The following is a 27928-nucleotide window of genomic DNA, read 5'->3' on the forward strand; positions in this document are numbered from 1 at the left end:
TTGATTTGGTCTTGGCAGAGTAAATGGGAGGTGATAATGACCTTAACGAGTGGTAAGATATGAAGTGACCATACATAATTTATGGAGTGACATAAAGTATCACATAAAAAGCTATTACAAATGACTTGATGGTTAGTATTCATTTTTGTCATATTGTTCTAAGTTTTTCTGATATATTATTTCATTTTATTACAGTGTAGGCACTGCTAATACTCTTGTTTGTCAAATAAGGAAACTGAGACACTCAACATTAAGCAACTGGCTCAGCCAGAGGTAGTTGGAGACGGGATTGGAATTAAATTCTTCTATCTTGGTTCATTTGCTTCACTGTAACAAAATACCAGAAACTGGATAATTAAATCACATGAATTTATTTTTCTCATTGTTACAAAGGCTGGGGAGTATAAGAGCAAGATGCTAGTGTGTATGCTTGTGGATTGAGGCCTGCTCTCTGCTTCCAAGATGGCACCTTATTGCTTCATCCTCTGGAGAGCAAGAGCCCATAAAAGGGGTGTTGCTACGGATTGAATCCAGGAGTGCTTTGCCAGTGAACTACATTCTCAGATTTTGTTTTTCACTTTGAGACAAGGTCTCACTAAGTTACTGAGGGTCTTGCTGAATAGCTGACACTGGCCTTAAACTTGAGATCCTCCTACCTCAGCCTCTGGAGTCACTGAGATTACAGACCTGAGCCACGTCCCCTTTCCTAATCACCTGGCCTAATCAGCCCACTTCACAATACTATCTCATTAGCTACATCTGGACTTTGGAGGTGACATAGTCAAGCCACAGCACCATGGAATGCTGAACACCTGTAACTCTTTATACCCTGGGCTTAGGTTATATTGATGTTTGAGTCTTTAAACAAAAGTGCCTGAGAGAACAAGTGCATGGGCTTCCAAATCAGAAAGACATCTCGAGGTTTTTCACCATGTGGCTCTCTGCAAATCACCTAATCTCAACAACACTTTTCTCCTTTGTAAATTGAGACTTTCTCATTAGTTCTAATTTCTCATTAGTGCACTAGGAAAATGAAGTGAGATTACAGGTTCTCATTTCCTTCCTGGTGTTTTTCTTCCACGGAAATACAAGTGTTAGGTTTGAGAGAAAAACAAAAAGAACTTTCTGATACATGTTACTCTTGAAGTGATGGTAGATTGCCCAGATGTTCATGTGCAGTGCAAGTATAGAGAAGGGCCTGTCTCCAGAAAGCGGGGAATGGACATAGAACTTTCTCTTTCACTAGCAGGTGATGGCTAATGCATGGGAGTAGTTTGAACTCAGAGTATTGAAGGAAACTGCTGAGGACCTGGAGCAGGAGTAGAGGGATATCAATTTAATGAGGTTGATCAAGGAAGAACTGGTATCTGTGTTGAGAGAAGGAGGACAGGAGGAGAGCCACCAAAACATGGTTTTGTAAAGCATAGGGGAGGCTTAATTTAGATAGGGGGTGGCATGCCATGCTTAGAATGCTCAGAGGGTGAAGAAGACAGAGACTGAACAAGAAAGATGGTCAGTAAAGTACAGAGTTCAAGAATGAAATGGTATTGTGACTTTTTTGTTGTTGTTGTTGTTAAACTCTCTAAAGGCTTGATTTGATTAAATGCATTTGGATACTTGCTAACAATTAAATGCATTTTGGACACACTTGCTAATCATTCTGTAATGTAAAGCTAAGCATTATTAATATGGCCCTGCTTCACTGTGATTACTTGTAAACAAGTATCCCTGTCAGAGCTTGAGAACGTACTCATGAAATGCCATGGTAATTACTCAGCACCACACACAGGATGGAGTTCGACCAAATGAAATGACTTCCCTTACATTTTACAATCCAGTAGCAACAGCCCAGAGCCAAACTCCCTCACCTAGTTTATTCATTACCTTTGATAAATAACTCTGTCTTTCTAAATATCAGTTCCTTCTCTAAAATGAAATTAATGGGACTTAGGTCGATTTCTCTTTTTTAAAAATTAAATATCTAAGGATGAAAAACATTCTTTAATTATCAAGTCATTATCTTTGTCATTTATTTCCAATTAAACCGAACTGTTAATTACAAATAATATCTTAAACAGGTAAGGGGCATCATTAGTTTATTTTTAAGTAGATTTCTGAGAAGCAAAAAAAGTAAATTATCAATAAAAATAATTTACAATTTAAAAACTAAGGCAAATCTGAAATAGTGGTTAGAGTTGCACTGCAACTTAATCAAAAATAGATGACTGAAACTCAACTGAGTGTCTTCCATTCATAATGTGATCCCAATTAGGTCAAGAGAAACTTTTCATGTAAAGACAGACAGATTCACGCTGGGAGAGGTTGGCACAGAATGAGAAAGATGAAACTGTATCTGTGTTAATTATTGATACACTACAGGGAGAGTGAGTGTTTAGAACTGAACAAATAACATGCTTTTGATTTAGACACCTTGGTTAACTTATTAAAACAAGCCTTGATTTGTGCTTTTATCTCAGATTTCAGTCTTTAAAAGAAGTATTTAAAGAATACAGAGCCAGAATTATCATCATGCCTCATTGTCAATAGGTGTCTTTCATTCTCAATTTTCAGTGCTTTTAAATTCCTTTTTTTTTTACCCTCTGTCTTTAGGCATTTTAATAAAAACTGGGTGAGGCTTCCTGAAGGGTTAGTGGTGAAGTTTTATTTTGTTTTGTTTTGGTACTAGGGATTGAACTCAGGGGCACTCTACCACTGAGCCACATCACCAGGCCTATTTTTTGTATTTTCTTTAGAGACAGGGTCTCATTGAGTTGCCCAGCGCCTTGCTTTTTGCTGAGGCTGGCTTTGAACTAGCGATCCTCCTGCCTCAGCCTCCTGACCAGCTGGGATTACAGGCGGTCACCACCATGCCGGGCAGTAGTAAAGTATTTTAAAATGGATAACAGGCACTTGTTTTGATGAACTTTACAGTGAACAACTAATTAGTAGACATTGTTTGTTAGCTTTGTTGTAGATTCTTTCATTGCAGCAAAACAACACAATACATGAAATAAAATGCCTAAAGAAACCACAAACCACAGTCTCATCTAGGCGGTCAGTGACCTTCTTAGGCCATTTCTAATTTCTGAGGCAATTTCTAATTTCTAGGTGATTTCTAAAAGGCCAGTGCAGCATGAAGCTCAAAGAGAACCATAGCTTAGGTTTCTGTGGCTGTGATGGTCACCATCAAATTCCACTGAGGCTGAGGTACCATTACTTCTTGATCCTGTGGCTTTGTACTACCTTCTTTATGTAACAAGGAAGGGAACACTTGAACTTTATACTTGGGAGAAAGGGAAAGGAAGATCTCTAGTATCATTGATAGATAAAACTCCCCTATTACACCCCCAAGACAAGGCAAAGTATGAAGTTTAAATATCCAGTGGTAAGTAGAATCAGGGATTGTGGAAAAGGTAATTTAAAAAAAAGAAAGAAAAAAGTGAAAAAAATGCATATAGTGTTGCATTTTTTGAAAAAATCTCAGAAGAATTAGAGAAGAAGTATTTTCTCACTGAAAAACATGCATTGTTATTTAGATTTTCTGGTTTTCATTGTTTAATGACTCTATCCCGATGAAACATTGTTTTAGAAGAATGAGTTTGAATGATGTTGAATTCCTCTTTGAAATGTTTGTTTCTGAGATCTTTAAAAATGAAAGTGAAAGATTTCATAAGGGTATGTTGGCATTTATTATTATTTTTCTGCTTGTCTGATTTGAAGTAGTTATATAGGACAGCAGGTGGTGAGGGTCTGGTGTTTGAGGGAGAACAGCATGATTTATTATTTTCCTTGGTTACTACCTTGAACTATGAAAGTAGTAAAAATCCAGGACACATTTATTTTATAAGGTTATCACAAACAACAACAACAAAAGCCCCACAGGACTTTTTCAGACCTCTAGCATTGTTTTTTTTTTTTTTTTCATGCTTGCAAAATTAGATTTGAAGAAACAAATTATTAAATCGGTCCATAATTTACATTACCAAATTATTTCCTTTATTGTCTTTTTTGACATTTTGAAAATTTGGTGTACACTTGCGATGCCTAAGTTGTTCTCTAAATGGTTTAAATAGTGTTAAAAGTCAGGAAATCCAAAGGTGATAGAATGTTTGTCCTTCTCTCTAACAAGCAATGTCTTGGCTACCAAAGAAGAAAACATCACCTTCCTCTGCTTTTCGGGACAGGTCTTGGAAACTTGAGCTATAGGTAAAACAGAGCACCCCAGTGGTGCTGTCTGTATGCTGGAGCCTTTCTACTGTCTTCGCTGTTACTAAAAATGTTACTTTTACACACCAAAGCTAACCAGACTTGCCTGCTTTTCTCAATTACTTCTTAGTACAGCTCAGTTTTAACATGATTAATTCCTAACCACACAGAGAGTAAGCTATATTTGTGATTTTTTTTTCTGGGTAGAAAAAAAATAATGTATTATAATACATGCTGACCAGTTTGAAACAAAGGTGAGAGATCAAAAGTGGAATAAAGTATCATCTTAGATCTCTCCTTCCTGGTGGTTCATTGTCTATAATACTTTCCTGGAGTGTGGAAGAATCTCATCCTTTTTCTGCTCTAGTTTGTGAGATAGGGAAGGACTAAGGCATTAATTCCCTCATGAGGAAAATGATGTAGCACATTGGCTGAAAGGATTGACTCTGGAGACAGAGGGTCTGCATCCCAATCCAACTCTGCCTCTGCACCGATGTGCATCTATCTGGACAATTACTCATCTTCCTGGGACAATTCCTTTCTGCATCTAACTGACACGTAGGTGTATTTTCTTGAACATTTTCTTTTGTGATTGTTATTGTATGTGCTTCCAATTGAACATTCCTTGTATATGTGAAAGAAATTGATTTTTACATATCAATACTGGTACATGTAGCCCTACCTGATGTCCATATACTTATTATCAACTATATACCAGAGGTCACCACTTCAATCATTGACACTTCACTTACTTTTCTTCATCTGTTATTCATTATAATTGTTCAAGGGTCAGCAAATCTTTTCTTAAAAACATCAAGAATAAATATTTCAAACACTGTGGGCCAATTGTTTAACTACTCAATTCTGTCATTGTTCCAGAAAAATAGTCATAGACAATGAAAAGACAAATGGGCCTGTGTTCTAATAAAACTTTATTTACAAAACAGGAGGCTGACTCCTAGGATATAGTTTGCTTATGCCTGCATTTTTGATGTTGCTCTTGTTGGAATGTAGGTTTTATGTTTGAGTCCTTCTTCCTCATTCTCCTAGTCTACATATGCTTCTGAATCTGACTTCTACAGTGTTTCCAAAGATTGACTTCTACAGTGTTTCCCAAGATTGATTTCTACAGTGTTTCCCAAGTCTAAGCCCTTCGCTTTGCTCATATAGACACAGTTCTGAGTTTTACTCTCCTGAGCTCTTCTATGGGCACTTAAGGCTCCACTGCCTTCTACTTCTAATCCTGTCAAAGCTAACTTTCCCTAAGGTCATAGGAAAGTTTTCAAAACCAAATCAATCCTGTATTTTAAGATCACTGATGATTCTTCCTTGCCTAATGGGATGTACACAAATGGAAAACTTCTTAATGAGACTTAGAACTGTCTTCAGGACCTGGCTGTCCTTCCCTCCAACTTTGTCTTCTTTTGCTATTATTATCAGGCATCTTAGGTACTGGTACTTAGGTACATCTCTGGTACTTAAAGAATCAGATACCAAGAGAGTTGGGATTAGATGGGTAGAGAAGAATTGTCTGTGAAGGATAAAATGGGAAATAACAGAAATAGGTGAAGAGAGTTCTTAGACTTAGATGCAGGTCAAATACTTAGAGAAGGAGATTAGGAAAGCAAGAGGACTGGGTGGGGAGAGCCTCAGCACAGTTACAAGAAAGTCCTGGTCAGGCAGGTGGGAGTCCAAATCAGTAATAGTGTAGCGTGTTGGAGGAGTACACACTGGGGAGGAATGGGAGGACTGTGGTCAGTAATTGATGCCAGCTACCTCTGACCAGGTCAGGCCTTCATGTCAAACTACATGACTCTCCAGGTATAGCAGGTACACACATTCAGTTGATCATTCTCCTGAAGCAGTTTCCTTTTAAGGAGAGAGGCTTGAGGCACCTCCTTGGTATTAGACCTATTCAGTGAACCTCTTGTAGTATTCTTTAACATTCTGTGATATCTCTTGCCTCCCAGTCTGTCTGCTGTGCTCCCACCTGCTTCTAGCTTTTCTTGCCCACTGCTTTTCACTCCTTGGGTCTCTTCCTCTAGCAAGACTTCAGTAGCTACCTCCCAGCTGTGCAAATTTGCCCTCAGTCATTGCCTGACACCATCAGTATACTTCCCAAGTTAGAATCGATTGCATTTGGGTTTGTTTTTTTCTTTAGTAGACAATTTCTTGAAAAGGGGGATTGTTCAGGATGTACCCTAGGATGCTTCAAGTGACAGGCACCCATTTGTTGAATGAAAAGCAAACTCTCAATTATCCAATGGAAGAGTGGGGTGACTCTAGTGATGTAAATGTGAACAATATGACAGATGGTACTTACACTGTTATTTTTGTGTTAGGAGAATTTCATAGTTTTTAAAAAGTAGAATGTATTTTTATAGTTACGATTTCTTAGACTCATTTCAATGGAATGTGGGCATTCTGTACAGAGAAACACTGGGTTTGAAGCCAAAAGGCCTGGATTCTAATCCTTTTCTTTTTGTTTACTAGATGACTGACTATGGGAAAACATCTCCAGCATCATTTTTCTTTTCAGTGAGGTGGAGATAGTAATCCTAAGGACCCATTGACACCACATGTAATGCCTTCAACTGCTGGCTCTGTCTGACATCTCTCTCCTTTCCCCATTGTGTTGGAGCCTGTGTCAAGCTAGCTCAGTGCCCTGTGATTGCACCAAAATTTTAGATCATGCAACTCCTGTACAGAGAATGAGCGATAGTAGCAATTTAAAAGCAGTTCTCTTCTAACAATCGTGTGTGTAGTGAGTGCAGGCAAATGTATTATTCAGAGAAGTAGTTTTGAACTACATGGTCTCCTGAATTATTTTAGATTAAAATTTTTACAGAGTTCAACATCAGAGAAAATGGAAGATCAATTATGTGGGGCTATAGGACTGACTGCAGCACCAACTTGGTGCAGAATAGGACCACCCAAGCCATCTCTGCTGGGTGTGAATTATTGTGACTAGATCTTTATGTTCCAATTGCCAATCCATAAACTACAAGAATGGAAACACTAATTTTTATTTATTTTTAAAATTTATTTATTTTTATTTTTATTTGTTTTAATTAGTAACACTAATTTTTAAATTGAACACTAATGCTAATTTAAAATAAGTAACAACAATAACAACAACCCATACAACACAAAATAATATGCAAGCCAAATAAGCAGAATAGAATAGGAAGGATTAGAAGAAATTAAACTAGATTTAGAAATTTTAAAAGAAATGTAGGCTCATAATTTAAAATTGAACTAAAATTATGATGTAAGATAAAACTAAAAGGTGAGAAAGATAGAAAAATTTAAATGAGTTTAAGAACGCATATACGAGGGTTGGGGATGTAGCTCAGTGGAGGAAGCTTGGCTCGCATGCATGAAGCCCTTTGTTCTATTCCCCAGCACCACATAAAGGAGAATGAAATAAAAAAATGTCAACATTTAAAAAGTAAAGTCTTCGTGACTTGAGATAAGTCAGTGCAGTTGAAACACCATGAAATCAATCCCCTTGCAAGAACACTTTTGTCTTAAAGGAAGAGGCCGGGAGCCTTGGACTTGCCACTTGAAATATTCCCTCAGGTATAGGAAGGAGCTGTGGCGTTGTGCACATTCCCGCCAGTAGAGGGCAGCCCGCATAGAAAATCGAGACCTGCTGAGCTCAACTGGAGAAGTGAGAAAGCAGGGGATGGGTGCTCAGAGATTATTTGCTGATCTGAAAAGACACCGAAGTGTATTAGGAAAGAGGTGTTTTTTTTTTTTTTTTCTTTACTCATTCCCAAACACTGCAGCATCACACGACACGTTCCCTCACTACAGTTTGGCTTTCGTTTTCTGGGTATTTCTTGATCAGGATTCAGTTCCAGTGATTTGCTTTTCGCTATTTTTAGCAACTGGAGACAGATTCTTTTACTTTAGCTGTTGAACTTCTGGCCTCATTTGTCCCCCTCGGCCCCCATTTACTAAAGTCTGAAATCTTTCCAGTTCTCTAAACACACACACACACACACACACACACCCCTACCTAAGTTCCTCCACCCATGCATACAACCTGTATCCACCCACTCATAGACTCAGAGATATGCACAGAGACACACACCCCAGGTGTCCTCCCATACACATACATGTGCATGCATATACTTACACATGCACACATAGTCTCTTCTACTCAGGCATACCCCCACTCCGCCTCCACTTATAGACTCATAGACACACGAGGAGAATCTAACCCCATCCTGTACACGCATGCCTGTGCGCACACACACATACGCAGGCCCAGATAGGTGCATGGTCCTTTACCTTTCCACTTTCTCTCCTCTGGGTGGCTTCTGCCCACTACCCTTCCACATCCATCATTACAGTGCTTCCCATCTGCACCACAGATATAGATTAGCATGTTGTAAATTTATTGTTTCTTTTTCAGGGAGATTGTTCAAAAAGCTTTTCCCTTGTCTTCTATAAATAATGAATAATTCCATTAGAAATGTGATGGATGCTGTAACTTTTATGCAGAGTTTGTCAAGCTCCATGTTTCACGCATTTGCTTTCATGACAGCCCCAAGCCATGGCAGGTAGGGAGCTTAGTGGCCTGACACGGCCAAATATCCCTTGCCACATTTCCCAAAGTGTGTTCCTAAGCTCTCAGAGATAATGCATGCATTTTAAAGAGTGAACTGACTCCTTTAATGCAGAACTCTCCAAAGCATTTCATATGATAATTTGCTCAGGACAATGCAGTATTTCCAAACACATTTGGCTAGGAAACCTTATTTTTTCACTGAAACATTATATCTCTAAGTTCAGTGTTCCATAGAAAATAATTTAGGAAATAGTACTCTGATGATAGTAGTACATTCTCCTCTGCGATGCAGAGAAACTGTTTAACAATTGACCTTATTGAAAAGTTCAAATTGACCTCAGCATATTTCAAATTGGCACTTCTTTATATTTTTAGTAAGAAAAAAAAAGTATAATGAAAATGTATCTTGAAAGCCAATATGTGATTCTAAAGTCTCTTGAAACCTTAAAGCTGAACCAATTTTTTTTTGTTTTATATTAATATGGTTTTCTGTAATATAGGTCTTTGAAAATCAGTAATCTTTATAAAATAGGAAGTCTAATTATATTTTCATGATAATTAGAATGTCAGTTCTCAATGCATGATTAAGAAAATGTGGTGTGTGTGTATGTGTGAGTGTGGTGTGTCTGTGTGTATGCACGTGTGTGTGTGTGTGTGTGTGTGTGTGTGTGTTTCTTTATCAACAGAAAAGCAGGAGAAATAATTTAAATGAATCCCCCCTGGGAAGAGATGTTGCAGACCCAGTGCTCCTGCAGATGGAGGGTGTAGCAGGAACACCTGTGCCCCCTTCTTGGGTTTCCTTTGGAACTTTCACCTGTAATGATGGTCCCCAAATATCCATACACTGCAGTAAGTGTTCCATGTGATTTCTTTATTTTTCATGTTCTTCTTAGTTACACATGACAGTAGAGTCTATTTCAATATTTTTATGTGAACATGGAATATACCTTATTTTCATTAAGATTCCAGTCTTAAGGATATACTCAATGTTGAGAGTCACTGAGTCATATTCAGATATCAACACAGCAAAGTTATTTCAGATTCATACCACTGTCTTTCCTATTCCTGTCCTCCCTCCCTTTCCTTCATTCCCCTATATCTAATCCACTGAACTTCTACTCCCCCCCACACCGCCCTGTTGTTGTGGGTTAGTATCCACATATCATAGAGAACATTTGAACTTTGTTGAGATTGGCTTATTTCACTTAGCACTGTAGAGTTTCGTTATCATAGTCTCCAGATCCATCCATTAAATGTCACAAAGTCATTCTTCTTCATGGCTGAGTAACAGTCCATTGTATATATAAACCACATTTTCTTTATCTGATGAGGGACACCTAGATTGGTTCCATAACTTAGCTCTTATGAATTGTACTGCTATAAAACATTGATGTGGCTGTGTTAATATATTATGCTGATTTTAAATCCTTTGGATATATACCAAAGAGTGGGATAACTGGGTCAAATGGTGGTCCCATTCTTAGTTTTTTAGGGAATCTCCTTACTGATTTCCAGAGTGGTTGCACCAATTCTCAGTCCCACCAGCAATATATAAGTGTGCCTTTTTCCTCACATCCTTGCCAACACTTATCATTGCTTGTGTTCTTGATAATTGCTATTATGATTGGAGAGAGGTGAAATTTCAGTGCATCATCATCTCTGCTCTGGTGTGCATCTCCTACAAGCATGAGCCCCCATCTCTCCTGTAGCAGGTCATTTTACATCCATTAACATGTTTGCCTTGAGCAGAAATGGGTCCCCAAAGGAATCTAGCCTTCAGGCAGCATAGCTTTTCTTCTGGGTCACACAGTGTATTTTCACTCACAGTGTCCAGCTCTACTCTTTAGCTGTAAATTCTCCAGGTTCTATGCCTACAGTTATGACTGCACTTTCCATCTTCTTTTTGATTCTCGTCTCTCTGTATACCCTTTGAAACTAATATAATCTGGGTGTTCTTTAGTCTTCTCTTCTTACTTGATGTACTTTACAAGTGAGACATTCCTTATCTTGTGTCCAGATACCCTAACGCTGCCTGAATCTTTCCAACCTTCTGTGAACACCTCTGCCTACAAGTTTCCAGGCTCCTCAGACTTGGCAGAGGCAAAACTGAGCTCACACTTTTGTGTGACTCTTTCCTTTTAGGAGCCATCACTATTATCCCCCTTATCTAGGCTCCTTCAGAAAAATGTGAGTCCCTCTATCGTGATACTGTCAGTTAATTGCAATAAATCTAATGCATGTGGACTTAGATACACATCATGAATCATTTTCTATAAGACTAATTTTCACACAAAAAAAATATTTTAGTTCCTAGTGAGGAATTAACCTGCATTGAATATGCCTGTTGGGTGCTATTTGTCTGAGTTTTCAAAGACATCCTTCCATAAGATTGTCTGCTTTTCATGAGGAGGATGTAATGTATACAACAAGTCATGACTAATGCATACTGACATTACTGATTACATATCATGTTGGAGCTCTAAAATCTTTCCATAATCCCTCTCAACTGAAACGGGTTTTTTTTTTTTCCCTTGAAATTCCTGCACTTAAAAAAAAATGTCAAGCCAGTGTCACCGTCTCACATGAAAATGGCTCTATTCAGATAGCCTTTGCCAAGAACATATTCTTCAAACAAGATGTGTCTTCAACCAGAAGAGTACATTTGGTGCAAAAACATCGCACAAAAGTTAACACTTTGTCAAGGCCATTTGAGAATTTGCCTCAGTAACCAGTTTTCTCCTCCACAGGGGTTGTCTTATTCTGGGCTTCAGATATTAATGGTTTAGAAAACAGTAAAAAAAAAAAAAGGCAGCCATCCCCCTTCGCTGCTCATTTCTTTGTTGCCATCTTTCAGAATAAGATCATCCTGGACCCCATGACGTTCAGCGAGGCCAGGTTCCGGCCGTCCCTGGAGGAGAGGCTGGAGAGCATTATCAGCGGCGCAGCGCTCATGGCTGACTCCTCCTGCACCCGGGACGACAGGCGCGAGCGCATCGTGGCCGAGTGCAACGCAGTGAGGCAGGCGCTCCAGGACCTGCTCAGCGAGTACATGAATAATGTAAGTCCCGGGCTCTCTTGGTCCTTGCGTCTCCGTGGATTCCCTTCTGCGATCTCTTGGCTGTTAGGAAAAGCATGTGTCGCACCACCCAAAGAGGACAGGTGTTCCTGGAAGAGTGTCAGGTGACTCCAACCAGAGATCCTCTTTGGGGATAGATAGCCTGTGTCTTGATTTCGTTTCAGATTGCATGTTTAATATTGAAAAGCTTGGTGTGGAGACTGGTATTTGGGGAAAACTCAGTTTTTGTTTTTGTTTTTTTTACATGAGTGATGACTTCTTGGTCATGTTGGTGGCTGCAGTTTGCTTTTTGGTTGCATTCCAGTTGGTAAAGGTAAAATGATTGATGGAGACAATGGAGATGGAGAGTTCTCTTTCACTACTAAGCACACTGTGAAAGCGAAGGATACCTGTAGATGCGAATCATAGATCCTAAATGGGTTTTTAAATGATTATATGGGATTGGTTAAGGTGGAGAAATTCTAACTGCAGTAAAATTTAGAGAAGTTTTATTGCTTCATTATACAAGGAAGAATTCTCATAAGAGTGAGTTTTTAAGTTTTAAAATCAGTATGAGTAGCATCAGTTGTATGGAGGAACAGGCAATGACCATCCTCTTCTCTAGTTATAAAATGCGACAGTTTTGTGGACCTTAAACTTCAAGATGGAGATAAAATTCATATATATATATTTTTTGCTTTGAAAGTCACTATATTATGGTTGTGTTGATTTGCTACGTTTATCTAATTCAGGTAATTCCCAGTACTTTCAATAGTAAATGATCCAGGGCTGGGGTTGTGGCTCAGTGGTAAAGTGCTTGCCTCGCATGTGTGAGGCACTGGGTTCAATTCTCAGCACCGCATATAAATAAATGAATAAAATAAAGATTCCTCAACAACTAAAAAAAAATATTTAAAAAAATAGTAAATGATCCAGAGCCATGTCCTGGACTCTTTGGATTGTGAGAATTCAGTATAAATTGAAAAAAAAAATGTAAATCATGTCATATCTGGATGTTATATGTTGAATGAATGTCCTCTGTAGTGGTCAGGTAGGTAAGACATTGAAAATCTGCTCACAGCTTTTGAAATCCTGGCTGGTATTGTTAGAATACCCTGAGGCACTGCTGAAACAAAGCAGACCTTCAGCACCTTTAATAGTCCCAAGTAAACATGTACAGCTCACGGGTCATACAAGGAGTGAGCATTGGCAGTGACAGTGCTGCTCCTGCCAGACTCTCCAGAGGACTTTATTCAGAAAGCAAAAGGATATTTAATGAGAACACCCTACAAAGTAAAAATCAAAATCTGTTTTCTTCAGATTCTTTGATTTTGGAAGACTTGCCCATTTTCAGCACACAAAGAATAAAGTGTGGATGCATCCTGTGGTACCCAGCTGCTCATGAGGACTTCTCTCTAGGACCCTGGATGGCCAGCACTTTCTATGATTTTGGTCCATGGGTGTGATGTAGGGTTCTGTCAGAAATGTTGATTGCCAATGTCTCCAGCCCTGAGCAAGTCTTTTGAATAGCAGATTTGTCAAAAAAAAAAAAAAGAAAAAAAGAGTGTTTTTAAAATCTGTGATTCTGTTTCTTGTTGTTTTTAGCAGAAAAGCAAAGGGCTGATTACTTGTCTGTGGAATTTGGTTTTGTGTTACGGCATGCTGGTATTTCTATCAGTGAATGATTATTGACCAAGAAGGAAACAGAGAAAACTACAGAGATGGTGATGGTTAAAATCTCAGTATAAATAATTCAGGGAAAAAGTTTGTTCCTGTGAATGGAAATCACTGACTGTGATTAAAGAAGAGTCGATCAAGATGTGACATGTAATTTTCAGTTCGGTGTCCAGAATACTATTGTCAAGTGGAAGTTTTTTTCTTTCAGTGTGAACTCATACAGATCAGTAGAGCTGATAGATTTTTGTCTTTTATTGACTCCAGGCTCTCATTTTTTGTTCAGAAACTTGTGATACAGGAATCTTTTGTCCTTTTATTAAAATTTGGTTTCCATTTTTACATGATTGCAGAGAATACATAGAATACATGAAGTGCCTGTATTTTAAAACATATAAATTTTATTCATATTGAACTATCAGAATCAAAGCCTGAAACAAACAAAAAAAAAAAACCCCACCTATTTGACTTTTATATTAACCACATAAAATTTAGTTGGTCACAAGACTATTTTGGTGATTTCAAGATAGAAATGGATACAGCTAGACTGCCCTGTCCAGTGCACTTATTCTACCACATAAAATCAATTTATATTTATTTTATTGAAACATGTATTAATTTTTAAAAATGTATACACATGTATGCCTTGACTGAAAAGTCTCTTGCAATTAACAGCAGCTGGTAAATTACTCAAACATTCCTGGGTATTATATTTCTTTTTCAATTTTGTAAGCTTTGAGGAATGAAGATATTATCAAATTATCACCCCACAGATTTTCATCCTGATGTGCTAGGCAATATTATTAAGATAAAGAAATCATTAAACCAAAAATATTTTGAAATTGGCATAATTGACATTTCTGGCTTCTAAAATTCTCTTTCTCTGTCTATGATGAAAATTTAATTTGTAGTACTCCTTTGTAGCCAAAGCTGCTTTAAAACCCTGTACATGCCCAGTGGCAGGGACTGGAGAGGGAGACTGCAAATAGCTGTGTATGCTGAGAAAGAGAAAGCAATCTTCCTGGGGCCTGGGCTATGTGGTCTGGCCCATGGTGCCTCTGAGCTTAGTAGGATTTCAGCTCCTTGTTAGATATTTCCACAAATGTATATTCAAATGAATGAATACTTGTGTTTATGAATTGAGGAGGTAACAAAAACCGTATACTTAAAAGAAACAGCACTATGAGACAAAAGCCTGGGGAAATAGACACATATGGCAAAAAATTGTTGTAGAAAGAATTTTAGGAAAGCCCTGAGTGGCTTTAAGTTCTGTCATTTTCAGATGTAACCCAAAGTGAAAAAGTTCTTAGAAATAGTCTGCATTTAAATAGACCATCACTATTGTACACATGTGGAGATGGATGGGTATAGACTCTTTTCAAAAGGACAAGTGGCCTATAAATGTAAATTTGGATTAGCGCCATCAGTGTGGTTGTTGGAGTATTACGCTGAGTAGTATAAATAGTTCCTAATTATAATGATCACATAAACTTTCCTCTGGAGCTTATAATTTTTACACAGATTTGTTTCATTAAAAAAAAAAAGATCTTAGAAGCAACCCCATGATAGGTTGCAAGTGAGCATGGTATTTTATTGATAAAAATTTTGTGATAGATTGAAATTTAGAATATTTTATTCATTCAACAAATGTGCATTAGCTCCTTTGTGGCAGACATTGTTCCCAGTCTTCTGGGGATACAGACATGAGCAAAGCAAAGTTGTTGGCTTTCATGAAGCTAATACTCTTCAAGGAGGAGACAGATGATAAATGTGTAAGTAATCTGAGTAAGCATTATTTCAGTTGGTGTCAAGTGTAAAAGGCAAATAGAGATTCTGGGAGGTAGGAAGCTTGTGGGGCTGCTGTAAGGAGGGACTGACTGGGAAAATGAGAAGATGACACATCAAAGGTGAGGGGACAGAGAGCACTTGAGGTGGCAGGAGCTAGGGGGAAGGCCTAGGACCTTTTTCTGAGGACCCAGGGGAGCCAGAATGGCTGTGTGAGTGAGGAGGGGTCAGTAGGAGATAAAGTTTGTGAGTCAATGAGGTGTCAGTCTGTGCAGGGCTGCATGCACTATTATATGGAACTTGGATTTCATTCTAATGGAATGGGAGACCTTTGGAGAGCATTGGCAGAAAATGCCATGATTCAGGTGTGAAGATCAGGCTGCAAAAGTGCCAGGGTGGAAAACAAGAGATCAGGCGGTAAAAGTGGAAATCAGGAAGGCAGGTGAGGAGTCCCTAGGCCTTGGAATACTTCATGAGACAGTGGTCTCCTGTGCCAAGCGGTAGCATGGAAATGGAATGTCTGAATTCTGACTATATTTGTAATAAAAATGTGCTTATAAAGTAACCAGTGGGAAGAATGTGTGAGTATATGGATATAAAGTAGACACTGGGCATGGTGAATGACAATTGCACAGCGGTCAGCTGTAGATAATATGATATCTTCACTTGGTTTTAGTAGCACAGAAAATTCAGATTTACTCAGATATAGTAACAATTTATTAATAGCTTACTTGGCAATGGCTGCATACTCTTATGCAGATTATATTTGAAAGGGTATTTAAGTAGAAAAATTTTGTTCCAAAGTTCTATTACCAAAAGTGTCTAAGTACAGTTCACATTCTTATAAATATAACAGACTGGGCAATATAATGCTTATTCCAAATACTAAACTATAATGCAGAACTATAAGATGAACAATTAATACTTATTCTAGGTACTAAAACTGTAAGTGCAGGACACTAAGAAGCACTAAGCCATTACTTTTTTATGCACAGTTCACTGTTTAGCCTTGATGAGAATGTGATGAACAGATGTGCCTGGACCTTGTTGTGTGTGTGGGTGCTATACAACCTGGTTCAATTTTAGATGTTTGGGTTCTCTGTGTAGCTCTAAATGTTTTTAAATAATTAATAGAGAACTATAGTTTTTTTCAAAAATCAGACAATTAGAGTTCAGCTGTTTGTACAGTGATGGCAGAGATCCTGTTGACATAAGGTAACAACTTGCTGATCCTTACTAGATTAAAATATAGCAAGTTGCTTTTTTACTTCTATTTTTTTTAAATTACATATTTTATAAAAATGTTTGGATCCAAATTTTTTAAACTTCTTGAAGCATCTAATGTATCCCCTAACTTGTAAACCACTAATGTACAGGTAGTAAAAGCACACAAAGACACATGGATGTGTGGACATATACACACATTATAAGTGCCTGAGGCATTATTATCATAGCCTTAGCTTTGGAGAGCAACTTAAAGTCCAGGCGGCTCCTGATGGCGCCCGAGGACTGGTGAGCTCTATAAAGTCATCTGTAGCCCAGTTTCCAGGTTCCCAGCACAACTGTGCTCTGACACATTGATCCTCAATGTGGTGTGAGTCATAGGTAAAGTGCTACTCAGGGCCCCTGAGCCTCAGAAACCCATGGCTTTTACACTGTGTTTTATTTTTTATAGTAAACAAGAAATATATGTTCACTGTAATGGAATAAAAAGTAAGGAAAGGAGAAAACATGATTTATAATCTCAGCCCATGTAAAAAAGCACCGCTAAAAATTTGGTATAGGTCTTCCAATGTTTTTGAATGTTTACAAGTGCTTTATTACACACACATGCATACACATACAGAATGTCATGCCTTGATTTTTTTTTTTTTACAAAAAAATGGACTCATTGTAAATGGTGTTTTATAATCTATTTTCTTTACTCAACATATTGTGAATATGTTACCATATCAATAAACATTCTCTAACCGTATATTTATTGTCTGCATAGCATTTTATTGTATGAGTATGTAATATATGTAATAATTGATTTAAAAGCAATGCATTTTAAGTGTACTTATGGAAAAGATGTTGATAAACGTTAAGCGAGGAAGACTTTTCACACGTCAGCATAGTGTCCTGATTTATACCCAAAGCATGACAAAGAAACAAAGTAGGAAAGGACTGAGTACAGGGCTTTATTGTTTATATAATTTAGGGAGCTCCTGGACAGTTTTATGAACTTTTGCACATAGAAAAGACTTAAATGCCCATGAAATTCTATTCAAAATTACCTGTGTGTATTTTTCTGTATTTTATCGATTTTCTGTTTAAATTTAATTTTTATTTATCAGAGTTTCTGAATCAACTATATTCTGTAGCACTACTCATATGGCCCAGAACAACTAGTGGGCATGTTCAATACCTGAGTTTGATTGTGGTGTCCCAGAGAAGGATCGAAACCTGAAGGAGGGGTCATCAGAGGGATGAGTTTGGCATAAGAATTGTCACCCTGCCATATTTCTCCAGGATGAGAAGTCAGGAAAAAGATTCAGTTATTTAGTTGTTATTACTTAAGAATAAGGCTAATTGTTGGCGCAACAAAAATTTTGTTACCAGTATAATCTAGGCCTTCTCTTTTCTCTCCTTCCCATTATTATGCAGAATAGGGTATGGAATCCACAAAAGTCAGTTATGATAATGTGGGGAGAGGGTAGGTGGGGGAGTCAAACTCCTAATGTTGAGGGTTTTATGGTTTCTCCCATATGTGGAAGCTATGGAGGAAAAAGGAAAAGAAGGGAGGGTAAAGGTTGGAATCCATGAAAATGGGAGGGAGATAGTAAATTAATTATAGGTTTTTTTTTTTTTATTGGAAGGTTTGACTTAAAACAGAATAGAGGAGCTGGGAGTGCAGCTCAGTGGTAGAGTGCTTGCCTAGCATGAGCTGAAGCTGGGGTTCCATCCTGAGTGCCACCGGAGGTGGGGTGATAAAAACAGAAAAGACAGTGATGTTTAAAATGCTTATGAGCCATATGTGACCTGACGTTCCCATTCCTCCAGAAGGAGCCCTCCATTCTAATGAGAAATTACGAGTTGCCTTAAAGGGATTGATATCTTTATTCAGTGGAAAGATTCTTAATATCTCATACCTGGTACCTACAGGGAGAAGATTTTTATCCTTGCCTTTTCCGTATTCACATCTTTTCTCCTCCCTTTTTGGTTATCTGTCTTCAGGTACATTTAATGCCTTCGCCTCTATTAGTTTTAAACTCTAAATTCATCTGTGCAATTATGTTTCCCATATGAAACTTTTACTTCCATAAATAAACAGTCCTTTACACATTTTTACTTAATATTTTGTGATCAGACATTTCAACATAGGAACAGGTTACCAACCCTTTGTTCAAAGAGTAAAGCCAAAGAAATATGGTTAATATGCTCTTCCAAAGAAATATGGTTAATATGGGAGTCTTTGGACTTTTGCTCTTGAGTGTTTTGGACTTTTGCTCTTGAGTCATGGCACTTACAATCCATCTTCCTGCATTTCCAGGTAGCTTTCAGGGCGTCTCCCAGAGGTGCCCTGGAATTAGAATAGGGAAATACAGACTTTTAAATTTTTTCTTACCATCCTTCTTCATCTCTTATTGTTTTCCTTTTCTAATGATATTGAACTGGATTTATTGTAATGGGATCTCAGCCCTAGGGCATGTAAGGTGGCACTGACTAGACACAGGTGGTGGGAGAACATCCACCATGCTGTCAGGACAAATTCCCTGGGGAGAATAATGAGGGTGAGAGTGGAAGAGAGATTTGCCAGGTTCTGGAGTTCCACAAAGCACATGCGCACTGACTCTGAGAGGCTCCAGGAGGAGAGCCAGACTGGCCAGTGCTTGGTTGGCCTTAAGGTGATCTGTGCGTAGCATCCAGTGTGGCTATGGAGCACTCAGAACCATACAAAGCAAATCCAGGTTCCAAAAATAAATACAGAACCCGCCCCCCAAAAACTTCTGATTTTTGCCCTCCAACTCCGATTCTAGGACAGGTAATCACATCTTAGAGCTATAGAATAGTATCCTGTCACATCTGAACAATAAAGGTCTGAACTTCAGTGGCTCACTGTTAACTTCTTTACAATAGAAAAAAGAGTTTTGAGCAGGCATTAGCTGGATCTTCTTCCTCTACCCCTGCACTCAGCATTCTCTCTCTCTTTTCTTCCCTCCCTCCCTCTCTTTCTCCCTTCTACCAACTGTGCCTGGTAAAATTCTTGAACATTCCTTTGTATGCATGGATAAACTTACAGGAATGTGATAGAATTGCTAAGCGACAAAAAATGATAAAGTAGCATACTAGAGATCGGCCTGTGGATTTCTTATGGTCTAGATTTAGGCTTTAAGTGGGGCATATGTACAAAGAAAATACAGAAGTCTGGAGATCCAGCTGGATGACCAGTCAGATTAGACCTTGGTAGAAAGTCTGAATTCCCAGATGGTTTCAGCAATTGAGCATGATCTAAGAAATTAAAGCTTTCCTTCAGAGAGTAAAATGGGAGTATGTGCTGTTCTGGGGAAAAGTGCTTCCTCCTCCAGGATTTTCTAACCAGAAGCCAACAATCATTCCTTATCAGGACCAGAAAGTGCATCTCAGCATGCGTTTACCTCTATCCATGGCTGGACACTGGGTTTTCAGATACTTTGTAGAAGCAAATACCAATCCCCAAGATGAAGTCACAAAGAACAGAAGACGGCATTCCAGAATCATGTAAGGCAAAATTAGGCAAGCTAACAATAAGAATTGGTATAAATAACAACTATAGGTTAGCCTTAGAAGGTTTACAATTATTAAGGACAGATTATAAAATAACTTTAAAGAAATTGAAGACTGTGTTGGAAATGATGTAAGAGCAAGAGACTCAGAATTGATGCGTCATACTTGGAGAACAGGATTGGGAGGTGTGGTGGTGGAGGGAGATGGTATTATTTGAAAGGAGTAGGAGGAAGCCTGAACTAATGAGGAAGACTTGGTAGTTGAGGGTTGCATTAGTTATCTTTTTGTCACTGTGACCAAAATGCCTTTCAGGAACAACTTAGAGGAGGATAAGTTTATTTTGCCTCGTGGTTTCAGAGGTTCTGTCCATGGTTGGCCAATTCCATTGCTCCTGGCCCATGATAAGGCAGAACTTCATGGCAGAAGAGTGTGGAGGAAGAAAGCAGCTTAGGACATAGCATCCAGGATGTAGAGACAGGAGCCAGGATGACAAGATACAATCACCAAGAGCACTCCCTCAGGGATCCACCTCCTCTATCCATGTCCCACCTTCCCACAGTTATCACTCAATCAAGTTAAGATGGAGCCATTAGGCTATAGTTCCTATAATCTAATCATTTCACCTCTGATTATTAATGCAGGAGCTTTTGGGGACATCTCATATCCAAATCATAACATGTGTCCAGCCTTTTGCTGTTCAGAATGATGCGGTTCACACACTCTTGCTCTAGTATTGGTGGTCATCTCTTAGCAAGAAGATGAAAATAAAATCCTTTCCCAGCTGAAAAATTAAGTTCTAAGAATTCTAACCGGTTTCTTTCTTTATCAGATAAACCCTTCACTACATCCTTGAAATCTTTTATTGAATTACTCGAGGTCAATCAATATGAGGAGGAAGAAAAAGTACCAACATGAGGTAGTAAGGGGGATGTCCTTAACTTAGAGAACAGGGCTTGTTGACAGCATCATCAGATTTGTCTGTTGTAGTTAAGGCAGCCTGGACAGCACAATCCATCAATTGATCTTGGAAGAAACTTTCCAGTTTCTTAAGGAAGACCTCACAAAACTGTCACAAAACTAATAATGAGAATGCTTTCTTCAAACAAATGAGTCTGGAGAAAAACCTTTCATTTGAGTTTTCAAATTATATAGAACACCACAAACTCTGGATTTCTTTCTCCATAATGGATTGTTTCAAAGATAAGCTTCAAAGAGCCTCCTTGGTTGGGTCTAATGATGCCTTGTACCCATCCTGAGAAATATTTCTCTTGATTCTTTTAGGATATTATTACATTCTAAGAATCACACATTTCACTGGTGGTGATATCGCTGTACGTCTCAGACACACCAAAGTTCTTCCATATCTTAGCTTTGCACCCAAGACCACTCTGATTGCAATATTTTTCTCAAACTTTGCATAGATGACTTCTCAAAGTTTTAACTCAGCTGTGTTCACTTGATTGCATTGGTACATTTGATTTTGCAATTGCACCTGCTGCTCTCCAAAATTATATCATTTCTTTGAGTTGTTATTATCTGTTCCCCTACTGAAGTTTAACACTCATGAGCAGGAATAGTATATTGTTCACAATCCTATAGTAGCTAGTGTATCTAGCATGGCACATAGGATGCTGTAAATAAATATTTTATAAATGAATGAATAAATTACCTTTCATTTCTCTCTAATAATAATAATAGTGATAATAAGGAAGAGAAGGAGGAATGGGAGGAGAACAAAAGAAGAAGGTGAAGGGGAAGAAGGGAGAAGAAAGGAGCAGTAGAAGCTGTAGCGGCAGCAGAAGCACAACCAATATATTTTGAGGCCACTGAGTTCCATGTCTTAGAATAAAAAATAAATAAATAAATAAAGTAAATAAATTAGCTCAGGTCAACTCTACTTGGTTTCCTCAGACCTCATTTTGCAGTGCCTAGACCTTTTTTCTGCAGTGAAAGCTTTATTTAAATCCCTAGCAGAAGCCCATATCAAATGTTTTCTAGAAAGACCTGAAATGATGCCAGTAACTAGCAAAGAGAAAATGATACAGAGCATGTCATTTTCTTGCTGTTCAGTTCAGAGAGCAAGCCACTCCCTTTTATTTCTGTCATTCCTGGTTGATCTGTTTTGGCAATCCCTCAGGGTATACCTGAGGGGCAGGAGGTGGATCATTTTTGAGTTCCTATAACTTTCTACAGGTGGGATGAGAACTTCAGAAATAACTTAGTCCATCACTTCCTGAAAGACACAAAAACGTTTCTCTCTGCACCTAAAGAGAGAAACACACTAAACCCAGTGTGGATGCCACATACCTGTAATCCCAGTCCAGGAGGATTCCCAAGTTCAAAGCTAGCCTCAGCAACTTAGTGAGTCCCTAAACAACTTAGCAAGACCCTGTCTCAAAACAAAACATAAAAGAGGTTGTGGATGTGGCTCAGCTGGTTAAGTGTCCCTGGATTCAATCACTGGTGCAACCAAAACAACAACAACAAAGATAAGTCAGTGATCAAATCAAGCTTAATACCACACAGGTATCAAATGGTTTTTCTTTTAGTGAGTGGAAATAAATACTGTTGTAAGAAATGATCAGGTAAAATATCTCTTGGGAATTCTTTCTTGAGCTGTGAATTACTCAGCCTGAACATGTAAGATATCAGAGAAGACTCTTAAGCTGGATGGTTAATCTCTTCTTTGAATTTATTAGACACAGACAAGCAGATCATCCTATGAGCTGCTAATTGAAGGGTAACTTTTTTTCTTTTTTTAATTCAAACTGTCTATCCTCACCACCTTCAAACACTCTTCTTCCTACATATCTACTCCCCCATCTGTAAAAAGACAATTTATCATCCTTGGAAGGACTGTGCTCTCAATAAGTGCCAGAACTAAAATATCCAGTCTCACTTATTATTCAGAAATCCTCTTTCTTTAATAACTTAATTGCTGACTTCAGTTTTACTAACTGGCAGTTTGGCTGCAGCTGGAAAATTTACATGAACCCAGAGCTATGCTTTTGCCAGTTTACATCTTGAATTGAGCTTTTGCTCTAGATCCTTTCAGTGCCTCTTCTAGGGCACAATTTCCAAGAAGAAGCACTTTGTTTGACTGCTGTAGGAACTCCTAAATCAGTATGTGGAACCCACATATGAAAATCTTGAAAGACATATATATCAGGGCTTTGATCCAGTTCTAAAACAACTGAACCTACAGGGATGCAGCTTGGGAAGCTAGATTTGAGTGAGTTTCCCAAGGGATTCTTCTGCTTCCAGTTTTGGATCCACCTTGGATTAGGCTAGCATAAAGAACTAACACGATTCAACATCATCAGATTTAGGAATAGGTATCATCATTTCCTTTCCTGTTCCCTCAAAACTATCCCTCTCCACTCCCTGCTAAGGAACCACTGGAGACCTTTGTAGGCCAACATTTCCTTCCCTCACTCCCCACCGGCCCCACCACTAAAGTGACCCAAGGGACAACATTAGCATATTCAGTGAATTTCACCTTGATATATTACAAAAGAGAAAATATTGGCCTTTGTAATTGTTCTGCACACTTGCATGTTAGAAGAAATTAGTTAAGAGGCCTTTAGTCTAGTAGCTAATTTTATACTTTCAAATTCTTTGGGAAAGCTGTTTTTCTCCATGAGACTTAAAAGGTAAAAGGATTCTCTGAAATTCATATTATTTATCACTGACACTGCCTGATTTTATGTGCCTTACCCCTTCTGTTTGTATTCTTTCCATCTTCTAGTTTATCTGTCTCCAATAGTAAAACTCATTAAATTACATTTTTTCCTTAATTTTCTTTCAGTTTTTCTAGGATTCTTGAAGGATTATAAGCCATTTTCATAAAGACCCTGCATTTTGATTTGAGAACCGTTAGACAAAAATTAGCAACCGGCTCACTTGAGGGGATGGTGGAGATAAGTTGTTAAGGAACTGCCCAAGGTCACAGGGCTGCACATAAATAAAATCCCAAGGAACTCAGGTATTCTGGTCTCTCTATTGCCACTCTTGGATTTTTTTTATTGGTTCTTGTTGTTCATATTAATGGATCTAGACATAACATTGGATTTTTTTGCATTCTCCTTTCTCCATTTAAAGCCCTGCACTTTGTATTGCCCATCTTTTCTCTAGTAATGTTCAGTTCTCTCAGAGTTAGAATCTAGAAAAATCTTTCCACAAGCATCTATAGAATCCAGAAGAACTCTGTAAGAACTCCAAGTAAAAAGACATCCATCAGATTCAGGATATCATCAGAATTCATTACAGAGGAGCAAAGAAGAGCTTTTGTTGAGAGGAGTAGGGTATAAATGGGATTAGATGATTCTGTTCTTTTTTTTTTTTTTTTCTTTTTTCAAGAGTACAGACTCTTATAACTTCAGTCTCTAGGTAAAGTCTGTCAGCTTTGTAGGAGACAAGGGAAGGCACCATAACCATAATAGCCAGCATTCTGATGTCACAATTTCTAGTTCCCCAGGTACTCAGTTTCATGGCTGTGTGCTCAACAAACCATGTCTGTCCAAAGACTTAACTTTTACCATTTACTTAAAAAAACAAAACAAAACAAAAAACAAACAACAAAACCTCTAGTTGCCTGCAGCTTCAAGTAAGAGAGATCTGGTAGTTTGCTTTAAAAAATAAACAAACAAACAAAGGAATAAAATATGCACTTTTTCTTTATTTAATGGACAGATAGAGGTTCAGTTGCTTTTTCAATAGTTTCAACAGATCATCCTTTAAAAACAATTTCATCTTTCTCTTCCTTTTCTTTAGAAAAGCTTCTGTCTCAAATCTCTGCATCTTTAATGGTTTTGCATGTAAATCACATTGTTCTGAGTTTGTGCATTGCTAGCTGAGGATTCAGCTCTCTCGGCCCTGCTAAATGAGCTATCACACATCCCTCTGATATTTGGTTGTTTCTTCTTATTATTTTTGTTCTTAAAGATTGATGCCCTTAAAAGAAAATTGCTTTATTGTTATTTTAACAGGGTTTCAGAAAATAGCAGTAATAAATTTGTGTGTTAAATCAGTCTTCTGCCACACCCTACTTTTGTTAAAAGCAAAATGATAGGTTCAGTGCATCTCTATGTCCACAGTTCATGTTGTTTTGTACCCTAACTTGAGCAAGTAGATGAACTAAGGTAAGATGATCAAAGCTTGTTTACAGAGTGAGTTGAGAGTTTTGGATAAAAGTAGAGAGGTAAGACACGACGCAGTGGAGTAAAGCTTAGATGTGGGAGTCCATTTGATCTTAGTGCTCTTGCATTTGGATGTTCATACCATTCTTAGTGAAAGCATTAAAATGTTTCCAACTTAGACCTTGAAGGAATTGGGGTTGTGAATACTTTGTTGTTAAGTAGGGTAACTATAGAAACAGAATTTATCACTTGACGATAAATAATTCTTAAGAAATTTTGTTTCTGAGTCCATGGCTGCCCTATTCTGCTTAGGAGGTGACAGATAACAGTTGCACAAATGATAACAAAATGTGACCTTTAGTACTATGTTCAGAAAGAATTGAATCTAGTGTTATTAGCGCAACCATTTTATTAGAAATAAACAATTTAAAGTATCTTTCCCAACATATTTGGAGCTACAGTATCCTTGTAGATGGACCATTCCTTTACATTTCCTTGTTATCTAAAAGTTACTTTGAATCAAATAAGATGATCTTTTCATCCTGTGTTATTATTTTATATGTGACTCTGACTCAGTTTTATATTCTTAAAACTCAATCAGGCATGTGAACTGATTATTTGATTTATAAACAGTTATATTTATTTTTATAATTATGATTAGTTGATTTATAAACAGACACATTGATATACTTATTATCAATTCAGTGTGGATTATATGAAATTTTCATATGGCTGCTGAAAACAGTGGTAAGAAACAAGACAGAATAGTTAACAGTGAGGGCAATCATTAGGGAAGTTCTTGTGATGTATTCCTAATATGCTGTGATTATTAGCATTACACCTTATTAATTTTTCCCTGCAAAATTAATATATCCACCAAATTATTCTCACTGAACCAAAGATTATTTACTAGCCAATCACATATAGTTTGGCATCTATCTATATGTGTAAAGGTTAATAAATTTGTGTGCTTGTTTTATTAGCTTTCGACACTGTATTTTCTGGGGCCTTAGGTGCTTCACAGTTCCTGGGAGTGATAAGCAAGACAGGGATGTATGTGGTTTCTGGTTCCCTCTGCTCCAATATCTACTTCTCTCTGAGCAGTCCCAATACTAATTGAACTAAATATTTGGTCCTCATGTAAAATTTCATGGGGGAGGGGGAAGATTATTTGATAAGATATGTTTGAAAAATAAAGAGGTGCTTGATTCATGCCCCCAGACTTTTATCTGAAATAGACAGATAATTGACAGAAATTTAATTATGAGGTGTAACTTGTTTAGGTATTTGTGAATATATTCCTGGATCTGAAACAGAGAAGCCAGGCTCTTTGCCAGTAGGCAGGTCTATCCTGAAATGTCCAGATGACTCTAAGCCTCCTTCCCTCTTCTGGCTGTCCATTGACACTAGCTGTAGGAAATCTCCCCAAGCAAGCAAGGGTAGGTCTGCCCACCTCTCTGTCTCTAATCAGTGTCCTCAGCAGCCTCTGGCCACATCTGTCACTCCCTGGACACTCCTCTTTGATTCTGCTTTGCCCTCCTGGCCAGGCATTACACTCTGACTACGAAGTATGATACTAGACAGGTTGGCAGCTTCATTTTCATCATTTTCTTTAGAAATTTATTTAGAAATTATTGTTCTCTAGAAAATAACATGCACATGATATTTGGCAACAGAAATAAGTTTTAATGATCTAAAACATCTCCAAACAACTCTTTATTATTGGGTAGCATTCTCATCCCTGATAGGCACAGATGAATTGGAGGCTTTATCTTACCTTCTAATGAAAAATTGATTTATACCAATTCAGTTTAGCAAAAGTAATGTTTATTTACTTGTTGGGTATATTGATCTGTTTATTTTCTTTAACTCACAAAAGATGATAATTAATAAACTTTAAAATAATATTTTTAAGTATTACAGAAATGACATATTCTATGTGGCTACTGTCTGGCAAAGGTAAGGTGATTTTCAGTTTTATAAATAATATGTGTAATTGAGCATATTTTAGTTTGTTCAGTACAAGGTTAATATATATGAAAACATTATTAAAAATGTATTGAGGGGGTTGAGATGTAGCTTAGTGGTAGAGCACTTGTCTAGCATGTGTGAGGCCCTAGCACCACACCCCACCAAAAAGAAAGAAAATAATGTAATATATTGGGTGTTATGTATCATTTTATGATACAATAATATTGTATCATTTTATACTACAATAATATTGTATCATTTCATACTACAATAATATTGTATCATTTCATACTACAATAATATTGAATGTTGCACAATCAATGAGTGGCTTGTTTTGCAGATCTTTGAGTTCCTTCCAATTAAGTTCCTTCCAATTATAAATGAAAAGTAAGTAGCAAGATAGAAATAAGTAGATGCGAATCAGATTTGCAAAGAGTAGGGATGAAATAACAAAGATAACACTTGAACTATTTGAAAGGTGTGAATGAATAAGAGAATAAAATCAAGAACAAAAAAATCCTATTTAAAAATTGACTAATTATCTGAATAGACATTTCTGGAGAGTAGAATAGTGGTTATCAGAGGCTGGGGAATATAGTGGGCAGTGAAGATGGAGAGAGTTTGGTCAGTGGGTGCAACAGTACCAGTTAGAAGGAAGAATTTCTGTTGTTCTTTGATACAGTTAAGCTAATATAATTAATACTGCATTGAATATCTCAAAATAGTTTGAAGAAAGGATTTTGAATATACTTACCATAAGAAATAATAAAATTT

The 27928-nt window shown here is 37.6% G+C and overlaps 1 protein-coding gene across 4 annotated transcripts in view; it reads left to right on the plus strand.

The window, feature by feature from the left end:
• Positions 1–27928, plus strand: part of Ctnna2 (catenin alpha 2) — a 983267-nt gene that overhangs the window by 259733 nt on the left and 695606 nt on the right. For 3 of the 4 annotated variants that reach the window (XM_027943787.3, XM_027943788.2, XM_027943789.2), the window contains exon 6: positions 11640–11843. In XM_027943787.3, the coding sequence (XP_027799588.1) occupies positions 11640–11843 (204 nt within the window). Of the gene's footprint in view, positions 1–11639; positions 11848–12627; positions 12649–27928 lie in introns of all 4 variants that reach the window. The other variant, XM_071601249.1, reaches the window with a different exon arrangement.

This window comes from Marmota flaviventris, chromosome 14 (genome assembly GCF_047511675.1).
Source record: "Marmota flaviventris isolate mMarFla1 chromosome 14, mMarFla1.hap1, whole genome shotgun sequence".
NCBI classification, from domain to species: Eukaryota; Metazoa; Chordata; class Mammalia; order Rodentia; family Sciuridae; genus Marmota; species Marmota flaviventris.